The sequence below is a fragment of the Bubalus kerabau genome, chromosome 3 (assembly GCF_029407905.1).
Source record: "Bubalus kerabau isolate K-KA32 ecotype Philippines breed swamp buffalo chromosome 3, PCC_UOA_SB_1v2, whole genome shotgun sequence".
NCBI lineage: Eukaryota > Metazoa > Chordata > Mammalia > Artiodactyla > Bovidae > Bubalus > Bubalus kerabau.
Window position 1 is genome coordinate 58311679 of NC_073626.1, and position 14945 is coordinate 58326623.

At 35.8% G+C, this 14945-nt stretch overlaps 1 protein-coding gene across 5 annotated transcripts in view; it reads left to right on the forward strand.

Annotated features, from left to right (window-relative positions):
• WDR33 (WD repeat domain 33) overlaps positions 1-14945 on the forward strand; it is a 111248-nt gene that overhangs the window by 46504 nt on the left and 49799 nt on the right. For all 5 annotated transcript variants that reach the window (XM_055571886.1, XM_055571885.1, XM_055571887.1 and 2 more), the window contains 6 exons: positions 1571-1798; positions 3100-3168; positions 3748-3852; positions 6085-6180; positions 6311-6462; positions 8157-8254. In XM_055571886.1, coding sequence (XP_055427861.1) covers positions 1595-1798; positions 3100-3168; positions 3748-3852; positions 6085-6180; positions 6311-6462; positions 8157-8254 — 724 coding nt within the window. In that variant the 5' untranslated portion in view covers positions 1571-1594. The remainder of the gene's footprint in view (positions 1-1570; positions 1799-3099; positions 3169-3747; positions 3853-6084; positions 6181-6310; positions 6463-8156; positions 8255-14945) is intronic.

The following is a 14945-nucleotide window of genomic DNA, read 5'->3' on the forward strand; positions in this document are numbered from 1 at the left end:
TAAGTAGTACTGATTTTCATCCACAGGAAATCACAAATTTATTTTCAAGTCCCTAATTTAGTGTCTGGAATTAAGAAAGGCAAATGTAAGAATATAGAAAAATAATCATTGCTCTTTTTGAAACAAAAATGCAGAAATGCTAACACCCTTTATATATTTTTCATGATCTGATTTTTAAAATATGCTTGAAATGTGTTTTTAATTCATGCACATTTGTATTATTGGAATGTAAATTTAATTGGAGAGCACTAAAGTTGAAAAACTAAGCCCCTAACATTTTTTCTTCAGATGTTAGCCTAATATTGCCTGTATAGAAATGTAGATGCACATACTGAGAAATACGTTTCTATGGTTGTTACTTTGAGCCTGAAATTAGACAGACATACTTTTAGTATTCATATGAAATAAGATAGTTTATTCTACTTTTTACACTCGTCCTAAGAAATTTAAGAGGATAGAAATGAAGCTTAAGGTTTTTTTAAAATAACTTGTATAAAATGAGGGTCTTACAATAAACTTAAAATGATCTGTTTTATTATCAAACATCTGATGAAAACTTCATTTTAAAAATGTGAACAGTTCTCAAGTGATTTTACCTTCCTTCCCCCTGCAGTTTAGCCACCCTACACGTACAAAATACAGTTGCCTCAAGCTCTTAAAAACAGATGTTTCCTTCCACCAGGCTAAATTTTACAACAAATACTTACTAAATTATTTATTTATTCTTTTTTGGGGGGTGCTGTGCTGGATCTTCATTGCTCTGCATGTGCTGTCTCTAGTTGGGGCTGCTGCTGCTGCTAAGTCGCGTCAGTTGTGTCCGACTCTGTGCAACCCCATAGACGGCAGCCACCAGGCTCCCCCGTCCCTGGGATTCTCCAGGCAGGAACACTGGAGTGGGTTGCTATTTCCTTCTCCAATGCTTGAAAGTGAAGAGTGAAAGGGAAGCTGCTCAGTCATGTCTGACTCTAAGTGACCCCATGGACTGCAGCCTACCAGGCTCCTCTGTCCATGGGATTTTCCAGGCAAGAGTACTGGAGTGGGGTGCCATTGCCTTCTCCCTAGTTGGGGCAGGCAGGGGCTATTCTAGTTGGTGTGCTCAGGCTTCTCATTGCAGTGACTTCTCATTGCAGAACATGGGCTCTAGGGTGTGTGGGTTTCAGTAGTTGCAGCACATGGACTCAGTAGTTGCAGTTCTTGGACTCTGGAGCGTGGGCTCAGTAGTTGCGGCTCACAGGCTTAGTTGTCCCATGGTATATGACATCTTCCTGGACCAGGGATTGAACCAGTGTGCCCTGCATTGCAAGTGGATTCTTAACCACTGGACCACCAGGGAAACCCCTACAACAAATACTTATTAGCACTTAATCTGTCAATTGACCTTTTTTCAAATTGTAACTGGTTTCTGCCATTAAGTCAAATTGCTCATTTTGTAAATAGGTTGACTAAAAGCTAGAAATGATGCATATTAGAAAAAGGTACAGGAGTGTAAAAAAATGTTCATTTAAAAATGTTTTCTGGTAGTGTTACAGTGCTGACATATTTGTAGTGAAAGTACTTTTTCCTTTCCCAGGTGTCATAGAACGAAAACATCGCCATGGCTACAGAAATTGGTTCTCCTCCTCGGTTTTTCCATATGCCAAGGTTCCAACACCAGGCACCTCGACAACTGTTTTATAAGCGACCAGATTTTGCACAGCAGCAAGCAATGCAGCAGCTTACCTTTGATGGAAAACGAATGAGAAAAGCAGTAAACCGAAAAACCATAGACTATAATCCATCTGTAATTAAGTATTTGGAGGTAAGTTCAGTTAATGTGCTTTAGATGACCAAACTTCGGTTTTTTAAAAAGAAGAAAAGTTTTAAAATGTAGGGTAATGAGTATACCTGTGTTTTTTGCATTAGGAGGATGAAATAACATTTCAAATGGGGCCAGTAACCTCAATTAAGTAGAGTACTGGGTGGGGTTTTTTTTCCCTCTGAATGCATGAATAATTTCAAAAAATTTTAAAGACTCTAGTTTAAAAATACACTTTGTTCTAAAGGTTCACAACATATATCAGAAGAGAGTACTTTTGTTCCAATTGTAAAGCACTCATTAAACTTGCAGTGTATGTAAAATGTTAAGAGATTACCAACATAAGGATATTTGTACGAGAACATGTGTTCAGAATAGTGATGTGTGTGTCTAGTACGCTGGACTCTTCAAGGCCCTCAAGGAAAGGGCCTATGTTTACTTAGAGGATTGAGCATGTGCTATAGTCTTCTTGGGTGAAACTCTGATACGGCTCTGATAGGGTGTGTGAAGGCAGAGTAGGGGTCTACCTAAGCCTGGGTCAGCTTGACAGATCTCCCCTGTGAGGTCTTTATTTATCTTAACCTTTTTAAAGTCTCTGATTTGCTTTTTATTACCATCTCCACTTTAATCGGGTTTTGGTCTGTTTTGCTTCCTATGAAGAAAATTTGTCTACTTTTCATTGCTGCTGCTGTTAAGTCGCTTGAGTCGTGTCCTCTGCGGACTGTGTGCGACCCCATAGACGGCAGCCCACCAGGCTCCTCCGTCCATGGGATTTACCAGGCAAAAAGTACTGGAGTGGGGTGCCATTGCCTTCTCATTACCTGAGACAAATTGCTAAAAGACCTATATGCCTAATTTGTGTGTTGCAGGGACTTAGCAGAAAAATATTCATTCAGAGGTAAAGGTAGATTTAGGCTTTTTCAGATGTTTCAGTTGAAAAACTAGACTAAGAGAGTTTGGGAGGAGTTAAGAAAACCAAGACCAGGATAAGAGGAATTGTTTTGTGCTGAGGAATTTGAAGGAATTGGGAATGTCTGTCTATGAGAATGTGTTGGGGTCACCAGCATTTTGGATGATTGGTTGGGCATAATATGAGCAAAGAGAGGAAATTCTAAACAATGTCAGTAGGAAAAAGGGGAAATCTCTTAAGATAAATACTATTATCTATGTTTTAGAACATAGTGAAAAAGTTTTATTCTTCTTTTTCCCCATTTGATGACAGCTTACATTTTGTAAATATTTACTTAAGTTTCAAGTTGAGTATAGATTATATATTGATTGATTGATTGGTTGATTTTTAACAGAATAGAATATGGCAAAGAGACCAGAGAGATATGCGAGCAATTCAGCCTGATGCAGGTTATTATAATGATGTAAGTATAAGATATATCATATTAGTTTAATAAAAACCTCTTTGCTTGGACCTAGGAACTGTGAGATCTCTAATTTAAACATGGACTTTTCTTTTTACATTTTTTTTTTTTTTATATAATTAAAACATTCCTGAAAGGATAGTGTATCTGCATAAACCATGTTTGTTTTTTTTTTAACCTGCATTTAAATTTTTATTTTAATCTGATAATGGATGAACTTTTGATTTGGGGCTTAAAGCAATGTCCAGCAAAAGGTTGCACTGCCTAAGAGTCTTGATAATAGAGAAGTTAATTTTAAACCTTGCTTGTTATGAATATGTTTAAGTGTGTTGACTTTGAGAAGTAATTTGGGAAATCTGGCTCTTGAGTTTATTGTTCATTTAGTAATAAATAATAGGCATTTAACTTTCCTGTACTTTAATTTTCTTCATTTGATTACTGTAGACTAATATATTACAATACTGTCCTGTATGGTCCTGAATTTGTCTTTAAATGTTGAAATAATTACCTTACCATGTCCCTGGTTTATACCCTGTGCATGATCAGAAGCTCTTTAAATCTAATTTTCTTTTTTTGTAGCTGGTTCCACCTATTGGGATGTTGAATAATCCTATGAATGCAGTAACAACAAAGTTTGTTCGAACATCAACAAATAAAGTAAAGTGTCCAGTATTTGTTGTCAGGGTAAGTATTCTGTTTGATACTTTTTGGAAAAATTAATTTTGAAAAATTAACCTGCAAATATATTTAATAGGACAAAGAAAATGAAGCAGTGTTTAAAATATATAACTGGGATAAAAATCAGTATATTGCTTTTATTTTTATTTTGGAATATCCAGTTTATCTGTTATATCCATGTTTAGTAAGGTAGTACTTTTGGATTGCTTTTATGTTGCAATTTCTGTAGAATTCTCTCTGAGCTAGCCATGGATATATATTGCAGCAGGTGTCTGACTTGCTCTTGAATAGAAATGTTTTGTTGCAGTTTAGAGAACAGCATCTCAAGGTGAATCAAAACTCTTAGGGTTACTGGGAAGGGAAACACCCAAGAAGAGCTGAAGTCCAAAGGTAGACCATAGTTGTCATCAATGAAGGTACATTGTGGGTACTCAATACATTTTTGCTCAAATTTTTAAAATATAATATTAAACAGTACATTGATGTGGTTCAGATTATTAAAATTTGAAGGGTTTGTAATAAAGAAGTCTTCCCATCTCTGTGTCCCAGGCATCCAGCTAATATTCCTATAGATAATAGTATAATCTTTTTGTGTATGTGATTTGCTAGTAAGAAAGTACTTGTTGGTTAGCAGTATATCAAGTCCAGAAATGTAAGATAGTTAATAGTCAAAGTTGAGTGAATAAGAATTGAAAAAATAATGGGACAGAGGAAAGACATTTGTGGCAAATGAGCAAAATAAGCAGGTCTTCTTATTAGAGAGGTGTGATAAACAGCCCAGAGAACTGAGAGGGCTGAAAGAGATGCTGGCTTCAGCTCCATACAAATGTGACAGTCAGTCAGGCCCCCTCTTTGTTTCAGAGGCCTATTACAGTAGAAAACATTAGAAAAGGAACATTATTTGAATGGCTTCTGTGTTAGTAGAGCCAACCAATTTGTAGTGTAATTTTGTATGGCAGAGGATTTGGTGAAAGGAGTATGATGTGCAGCTAATTTTAATTTCTCGTTAGCATAACACAGAAAACCTTTTTGAGGTGAATAGAATCTGAGCATTCCATGTGCTGTATCTCGTTAGATGGGTAAATTGCTCATTTGGAAATCAAGCTTTAAGGTCTTAGGAAATTTGCACATAGTGGAGACAAGTCCAGATTACAGGCGTTAAAGACATAAAGACTGTGGGTCCTGTGTCTACAGTGTGGTAGCCTGTAGTCTTTACCAAGTTGGGATCCATAGCAGATAGCAGAAACTAGGGAAGTAGAAGGGTTTTTAAAAATGATATCAAAATCGTTATCGTCAGGTAAGCAGTAAAAGGCTGGCTTGTCATGTGTATCTGTGTTATTTACCAAATAAACTTGATTTCGTATGTCTCATCCTATAAGCACCCTTGTATTTTTCAGCCCTGTGTCACACTTTTTACGGGGGAATGTAGGATTGTTGTATTGATATTTCTTGTGTTTACATCTATGGAAAACATGTGTAATCTGTCATAGAAACTTGAAAATAAAAGAAAAAGTACGTTGCGTTTTGAGTTGATAAGCATATGCCACAGATTCCTTCAGAATGCAGATTGTGACGTTGAAATACTGGGGTACTGTTAGTCATGCCTCTGTTGTATTGCTTTTTTTTTTGTTTGATACTAGATTAGCATGAGACTTGTCACTGCTTGATATTGTGAATGAAGAAGAACTTTATATGTATTGTACATTTAGTTTCCAGGAAAAGTTTGATAGCCTTGATTTCCTTAAATTGATATTTGTTGTTATACTGTTTTGTTTTGTTATTGTCATAAAACACTGGTAACTTTTCTGCCTGAATGGTCCACTAGCAGCTGTAATAAACCAAAGCTTTCACTCATTCAGTCTCTGAGTTTTTCTGGTGACTGACGATCTTATTTATTAGTATGATGATCTTCCATGTATACTAGAAAAAGTAGATCTTCAGATATTCTGTTTTGAAATGCTCTTTAGGGTGCCTAGGTGTGTGTAACTTAACAGGTTATTGTAATGCACTTAACTCTTTTTAATTTACTTAATGAGCTAAGTGCTAGAGCTTTCCTTGGACTGTGTTAATTTCTTTTCTGGCTAAGTATTTGCTTATAAATCTGAGCCATATTCTGAAGTGAAAGTATTGTCCACTTAATGTCAATTATTGGATATTTTATAAAGACTTTCTGAGTGTTTTAAAAATTAATTAAGGTTGTGGATTTGTGACCTTGTATAATGTCTTTTTCTTTCCCAGTGGACTCCAGAAGGAAGAAGGTTGGTCACTGGAGCTTCTAGTGGGGAGTTCACCTTGTGGAATGGACTCACTTTCAATTTTGAAACAATATTACAGGTAACAGTAATCATCAGATGGTAGCATCTTTCTGTGTTACTGGCGTTTTAAAACTTATAATTGGACAGATCATTGTCTTCCATCGTATCGTCTTTGATATGATGTTTATAAATGTTTTGTGTTTTCACAGGCTCATGATAGCCCAGTGAGAGCCATGACTTGGTCACATAATGACATGTGGATGTTGACAGCAGACCACGGAGGATATGTGAAATATTGGCAGTCGAACATGAACAACGTCAAGATGTTCCAGGCACATAAGGAGGCGATTAGAGAGGCCAGGTTTATACACAATATACCATTTTCTGTAGTCCCTATTGTCATGGTTAAATTATTCTCTAAGTGTATTCTGGGTGCAGAGATGCATGGGTTCTGTCAGATTCTGGGAAACTTTTTGCACCCTATAAACACAATATTTTTCTTTGTTTTCACACATTCACCATTTTGCTGGCACTTTTCTGAAGTAGTGTTGTCCCGATATGAGCCTTTGCAATATGTTAGAGATGTATTGTCTGCCGCATTTTGCACTGGTTTTCTCTTTTCATTTATGGTTAATAATGTGTATACGTTATTCATTTTTATTACCTACTATGTAAGACAAGAATATTTCATTCCAAATAAAGAATTCAGTCTTTAATTATACAACTGAATAAAATCTAAAGCCTACAGAAAACACCTTCAGAGTTCTCACAAAATACAAGAAAAAAAAGGCTTAAGTGAAGACCTGGTTGGCTTGGTTATGCCACGACTTCAAAAGGAAAGTATAGTAGGGCTAAAAACTCTCCAAGTAACTCTGGATGTGGCAAACATTAATGGATTAATGAGCGGGTTCTTTCAAGCTTTGGAGCTGTAAGCAGACCATTGTCAAGAAGACTGTAGGACTTTCCTTCTGATTCACTGTTGTTGACATCAGTAATGCAAATGTATGATAAGTGGGAGTTTAAAATATTTTCATTAAGTTGTATATTTTTACATATCAGTGAGATATGTATAGTAGAAATGGAAAAGAAAAAGTTTCAAAAACAAGCTTGAAGAAATGCTGCAGCTTCAGAAGAAAGCTAAGCAGTGTTCTTTATGGTTGTGCCACCCACACGAGGGAAGAGGTTGACATCTTTATAGAAACATCGTCCACTGTAGTCACTTGTTTCTGCTTTCAGAATCTTAACAAAGACTTATTGGATAAACACACATCTGCAAAGACTGTGCCTTATTCTCCTGACTATACATTGAGTTTTCAAAAGTGGTCCTTTCTTAAGCATAAGGTTCAGACGTTCAGGGGAGTTCTTAGAGTTAAATGAGAAACTTGATGGTCTTTTACAGGGAGGAAGAAATGGATCCCTCTTTTACAGCATATTCTTTGGCTTTAAACAATCGGCATGTCCCCATGTTAGTTTCCTTCAAAAAGTGTAACATTCATGGGATAACTTGCGTGAAAAGAAGGTGTGAACATTTTCCACAAACCTTTTACATAAGTGAGAAACATCATATGAAGGAATGTTTTAACAACAAGTCTTAAAACAGCCTGCCTGAAACTTTTCAGCTTATCATTATATGAAGTTCAAAGCAGAAGCTGATGCTAGTTTTTTTTGAGCAGTATTCCTATGTGATTTTAAAAGACTTTACAGGAATATTGCAAAGAGAATTTGTTTAGTTCTATACTTTATCAGCTCTATGTTTTCTGTTGATACCATAGGAAATACTGTACTGTGGGGAGTCTGGATAGTATTAGTACTAATAATACCCTCATTAAGTTCTCTGAATATTGATGATTGAAAACTAAGAAGCAACTACTGTGAATTATTCTTTTGTTGAGATAGGTTGTTAGCTAACAGCACTCTATTTAAGGCCCTTCACGTTGGATGCTTCCCTCTCCTGTTTATCGCGCAGCGCAGTGTTTTATTTTTCCCTGTCTGAGACGCGCAGATAACCTGTGAAATGCTGACTTCTTTCCCCTGCTGTGTGTCTTCACGTAACAGTTTCTCACCCACGGATAATAAATTTGCTACATGCTCTGATGACGGCACTGTTAGAATCTGGGACTTTCTTCGTTGCCATGAGGAAAGAATTCTCCGAGGTACGTGTCCTAACAGTACTGATTGGAATATTTAAATAGGGAAGGCATTTGTGGTTTAAATCATCACAGTACCACAATACCAGCTTACATCTTCATTCAGTTGTTTTACATACACACCATCTCAACCAGGCTCTTTAAAGAAACCTGAACTCTTTCTGGTTCACAATCACTTTTCGTCTATTTTTACTATTAATATTTTGAGCTATAAATTAAATACACACACATTTCCTGCCTTGTACCCAGGATGGCTTTCTCCAACATATTGATGCTATAATTTTATTTATATAATTCACATTCTTCTGACATTCCTTTTTCAATAGGCATTAACCAAAGTCTCAGTAGCTACACTTCTCAATATTGGTATTTCTGAAAGGAGGTGGTTTTTCAGTATACCACATTTATACTACATGGGCCATTTGTTACTACATATTGGAGGGATTTTTATTTACTTTTATTGATTTCATAGTTATAAACTAACATCTGTGAATTACTCTAGCCTAGAAAAGAAATCCATATTTTCACTTGGATTAACTTAGTTTTCTAAGGTGGGGCTGTTGAAATAACTCACAGTAGTATATCAGCACTATTGATGTGAATTTAATAGTGTTAGAGTTAAGGAATTAACTGTGTGTTTTATATATTCAATACAAATATTGACACAAAAAACATTTACGTACATCTTGGTTTATTATTACCTAGGAAGGTAGTTTCCTCAGGTATTAACAAAGAGTACATTGTCTTCCATACTCTTGATTCCATTATGCCATAAAAGTATCATCTTCCTCTTACACATACATGCGTAGAGAGAGAATGGGTGCCACAGACATTGCGTGTCAAGAAATTACTATTCAGAGATTGCCCTTTTTTGTTCAGGAGTTGGTAGAGTGAGTTATCTTGCTTGACTTGTTTCTCACACCTTTTCAGACTTTTATTTACAGCATATAGAGTTTATGCTTTCTAGACAAGAAGTTTAGTGTTCTCGATATTTAACCCATATTTCAAGCCAGTATATTTTTTAATCACAATTTTTAAACATTCCTGGCTTTACACATTTTGTGGGTTTTATCCACAGTAATGTATTGTGATAGCTAGAATAAGGATATCATACCTGTCCTATTGAAGGGGTATACTCAGGATGAGGTCATAATATTGACAACCAGAAACTAGATGGAGCCTTTGAAATTATCTAATCTGTGTTCTTTTATGGATGAGCACCAAGACCCAGGAGATTAAGTGAAATAGTCAAGGTTAAATAAGATCAGAGCCAGGACTAGCTTCCTACCACTTGACACCTATCCTAATTCTACTATGAGAAGTCTTAGCTGTTAAACAATGATAGCTTTTTCTAGACTTTGAAAATCCTAAGAAATATAGAGGAAACCAAATAATTTTATGTATTGATGTAATTCTAAAGGATCAAAACCATTAATTTTACAATGGCCTAGACTATAATAACCATGAAGTCTGATATAATACCACTATGCATCTTGTATTAAATAAAGAAGAAAAACTAATATAAGATAGTGTCTTTAACCCCAAGTGCCAATGAAGTGTTACTCAGTTTTATTAATGAAACTGTTTCTAAACAGTGCTTAAGAACTTGATTCTTCTGAGATTTAGAATGTAAGTTAGGTATTAATTAGCAGTTAAATATTTTCAAATTTGAGTCCAGGTGAATTTGGATAAAATTACGTGAATGCTGAATCATAACCTGTTCTTCATATAGCTTAAAAAACAGACCAATATCATGTCTGTATTAACTGAGAGTTGAATTTTTTATTTTCTGTGGGTATTCTTTTAAGTTTTTACTATGAATATTTAAAAATGAACAAAAATGCAGTGAACCTCCATGTGCTTTTAGGATCTGTATTCTAGCTTACTCATGTTGTTGTCTTCCTGTAAACAGTGTTATATTTGCTTGATGGTCATGACTGTTTTCTTAGTACCTTAGTGAGTACATGAGAAATAGAAATACAGTCAACCAAGTTAATTATACCACCTAAGTAGTACTTCTGATAGTGGATCTGGTGTAGTGGATGGGTTGTTAGGTTCTAATTATCTGACAGAAAACTATCATTCCTCATTTTTCTAAATTTTCTGAGTTTTAGACATGATTATAAAGTAATGAAACCAGTGTTGTCATAATTTTCCTATTCACGTGGTGGGTTTGGGATCAGGGCACTTTGGCACTCAAGTTGTCTCAAGGGATGAGGTGAAATTCTTAACAAAGTGAAGTGAATTTAATTTAGTTCTATTCATAGAAAATGGAATCCCCAAGTTAAGCAAATAGGAGGCTTTTAAAATGTCTCTTGCCCTTTGTGAAGGTGCGATAGGCTGTATGACGTCAGGCAGGTAAGCACACTTCCACGGCGTGTTAGTGTTGTGCATCAGACCATCACTTGGGATTAAGTTAAGGAAATCCAACATTTTGATTGAAGGGGATATTTGTGAGCACATAGTCCAGCTGTTTATCGAATACTTTCCCACATCACTCCCCCAAACCATTTTTCTACTCACAAAACATTTTTAGTGATACAGTATTTACTATGCGTGCGTGGTTACTCACTCAGTTGTGTCCGACTCTTAGCGACCCTGTGGACTGTAGCTCACCAGGCTCCTTTGCCAACGGGATTTCTCATGGAAGAATACTGGAGTGGGTAGCCATTTCCTCCTCCAGAGGATCTTCCTTACCTAGGTATTGAACCCGAGTGTCTTGCATTGGCAGGCAGATTCTTTACCACTGAGCCACCAGAGAAGCCCATACGATATTCACTACCTCACATGAACCTCTCAAAAGAGGTTTAGTTTTATGTAGCTCTAATTTTCAGAAAGTTCTTTCTTTAAATCAGAAGCCTGCTTTCTCATAACTTGTCCTGCCTTCTGGAACACAAAAAATTAAATCTGAACTCTTCTACATGGCAGCTCTTCAAGTATCTGAAGACAGTGCTCATATCTTCTTAATGTCTTGTAGCTGTAAGCTTACAGGATCCCTGTGTGTGGCAGAGGCCATTATATGGCACTTTTGAGTACAGAATTTACAGTTGCTTTTTAGTGAGTGTCCTTACTGAGATTGTTCTTATGCTTCTTGGAAAAATAAGATGTTACACAAGAGAAAATAATCAGTATTTTTAATATTTAAATGAGCATCGATCTATTGTCAGATTTGCTACTTTGAGGTTGTCGTATTTGTTCCATAGATGGGAAAAGGACACACTTGTGAAGTTGAATATATTGCAGCATTGAGAAATACTGTGTGTATGCCCATCCATTTCCAAAGCGTATGCAAATCAGCATAATTTACACACATTTATCTTTCTTTTCTAGTATGAATTACAGCACTCAGTTTAGGGACTGGGATTAAAACAACCTTTAAGCACCAAGAATACATAAGTCTAAATGAGCCTGTAGGTGTTTATGCACTTGACTTCAAGTGAAATAGAGGCATTAAAATCCATTTATTAGTGAGCATATATTGTATTCATGCTATCATAGGTAGAACACATTTTTAAAAAATAAAGTATGATGTCTTCCTACCCTTATGCTTCTTAAAATTTATTTTCACAAACTTAAAATGTTGGGGATTGGGGGAAAGAGTGAGAGTCTTAGAAGTGTGCTTTTATCAATATAAAGTTAGAAACAGATCATTTGTGACTAAAATGAAAATGAGAAAGATTGGAGATACAGAAGCAATAAGAATACTGTAGTTAATTTTAATAAGAAGTAAAATTTTATTTTTTTGTGCTTAGTTGTATCTGACTCTTAGTGACCCCATGGACTGTAGTCTGCCAGCATAATACATACTAAAAAGAATCCAATTTACTAGCTTTAGTATGAATTGTTTTACCTTCTTGATTTTAGCAACAGTAACTGACACATTACACTTATTCTAAGTAGTTCATTTAATCTTACCATTACCCCTATGAGATAAATAGAGTTTATTCCACGTTTTAGAAAAGAGTGAACTTCCCCAAGGCCATATAACTTGTAAGAGGTGAGGCTCAGATTTGAACCCCTCTCAACTCTAGAGTTCATACTCTGAAGCGTTATGTTAAACTGCCTCTTCCTTGTTTTAAAAGTATCATCAGCATAGATGTAATGTCTTCCTGAGCTGTGATGATTGAATTGTAGAATAAAGGTTTTTGCAGGGAGAGAAGAGAAGTATTGGGTAGAGAGAACTAGAGATTCTCAATTTTATTTTGCCATTCTACTTTGAAGCTGTCCATATAAGGTATAGGTTTTCAATCACAATGAATAGTTCAAACTGCAAATGAGTTACAAGCTATATACTGGGTTAAATAAATAAACATGAACATAAGGAGTTACACTGAGGCTTACTCAGGAGGTAAGATCTGTTTTCAGTTTTAAAATATACCGTTCATAGAGAGGAAATGAACCCCTGAGTACACACAGCATAAGAAAATAATACTGTTAGTATTTTTGATAAGTCTCTGTGTATCTCTGCCTGACTGAATGTGACTGTGGTTCTTTAATGAGATAAGCCCCTCTGCGAAGATCTTTTGGTTTGGCCGTGTGTTTCTGAACTGTGTGAAGACATATTTACAAAGTCTTGAGTGTTCAAAAAAGTCTCTGATGCTTTTTTATTGGTAAAGTTTTATTTAAAATTGGCAAACCATGAAGTTTGCGATTAAGGGACCTTTATGTATTTGTACAAAACATTCCACAGAATCCTTTGTGTTCTCCCCAAGATGAAAAGCAAATACTCAGCTTCCTTTAAAATAGCCTGTAGCAGAATAACCCCTTTCACTAACATAGCATGTTTTAATATTAAAAGAACTTAGGGCACATCTTATATAATCGTCCAGTCATTCATGTGGGCCCATAAATATATTGGTTGATACCTGTTTTCCCTGTGTTTCCTTATTTTGAGGAAGCGTTTATTGAAGGCTCTTTTCCCCCTGCTCCCTTGAACAGACTGGATCATGGTATGTTTTCCTACATAAATAATTATCTGAGTATATCATGAGAGGGAAGAAGACTTAATATGTATGTCTAAAGCAAATTATTTGAAGAAATTAGTGTAGTAGGATCCTGAAATATTCATTTACTATGGTCCATTCATGTTTTACAGTATCGTTTTAGGTTTTTATACTGAGCTTTGTGCTAACTATGTACTTATTTAAAATATTGCACATATGTTCCAAAAATTTGTTGAAAATAGATCTTGGCTTTCTTGGGATGCCAGGGCTGCACACTGTTACAGTCATTCTGTGTTTTAATTAAGAGTAATTTCCAGACATTCTTTTGTGTATAGAGATTCCAATTTTTTGACAGCAACAAATCACTATGACTTGTCATCTAGGCAATCAGTTTTTATCTTTGCATTTAATAAATATTCTGTAATTGTCTGCTTCAGTTTGAGTGAGGCTTAAGTTTTTGTTTGCCAGTGAATTAGTTACCCTCTAGAGCTCGGCTGATCAAGATTTTTATAGTTTTTAAAATTAAAATTCAGGATATTGGAAAGAACTGATAAAAGTAAGGGTATAGTATGCTTTTGGCATCTTCATTTTCAGTGGGTAGATCCTTTAATAAAAATAGTATAGTTAAAATATGGTATCACCACAAGTAAGTTGTTTGACAGTGAAGGAGGTTAAGTACCAAAACAAATATTGTTTTTTTCATAGTCACTTTCTTTGTTCACTTTTATTATATATCTGAAAGCCATCTTAAAATTTGATTTAAATCAGATTGTGGGAATTTCTAAGAAGCACCTACAGTGGTGTGATCTCTTTAGTCATAAGAGACTAAGAATTTCTATTTAAAGGAAGAAATGGTAGTTTCTTGGTCATTTATCCTTCTCTTTTTTTTTTTTTTTTTTTTAACAAATCGTGTCATAAAATAGTCTTAATTTGTCCAAAACACACTATTATGACTCAAAATCAATCTGCTGAGGCTTCTTTTTTTTCTTTCTTTTTCAGTGAATATATTTTAATATAGTTCTCTCTGAGAGAACTTTACCTTCTTAGCCTGGTTTTAGAATGTCACGTTACTTGCATTATCCCAGTAAAGTGTATCTACCTTAATTTGATGTTTTTAACTATTGAATTGGTTTCTAGGGAACCCCAGGAAGGGCCCAGCCACCACAAGATGCCTTTGCACAGGGATTGGTAGAGATTCTCTACCAGTGTGCAGCCCGGTGTGCTGCTGTGTGATAGCCTTGCCCTGACTGTGCATACCTCTTTGTAGTTCTGAACAGGCAAAGGTACAGACATGGTGTTGAGATCCAATTTAGGTTATATAACTTTAAAAGTGGCTAAGTTGCTGCTGTTTAAATCATAAGTGTTCTGCCACATTAAAACAGTTAGGAAGTACTGAGGGAAATCAAGATGAATGCAGACCAATTCTAGGCCAGAATACTGGAGTAGGTAGCCTTTCGCTTCTCCAGGGGATCCTCCCAACCCAGGGATCAAACCCAGGTCTCCCGCATTGCAGGTAGATTCTTTACCAGCTGAGCCACAAGGGAAGCCCAAGGATACTGGAGTGGGTAGCCTATCCCTTATCCAGCGGATCTTCCTGACCCAGGAATTGAACCAGGGTCTCCTGCATTGCAGGTGGATTCTTTACCAACTGAGCTATCAGGGAAGCCCAAAGAGCATTAAGGTGAGTCCAAGAGACTTCATACCTGGGAGCTCAATATTTTATCTACAACAGAAACTTCTTGTATAAAACAAAA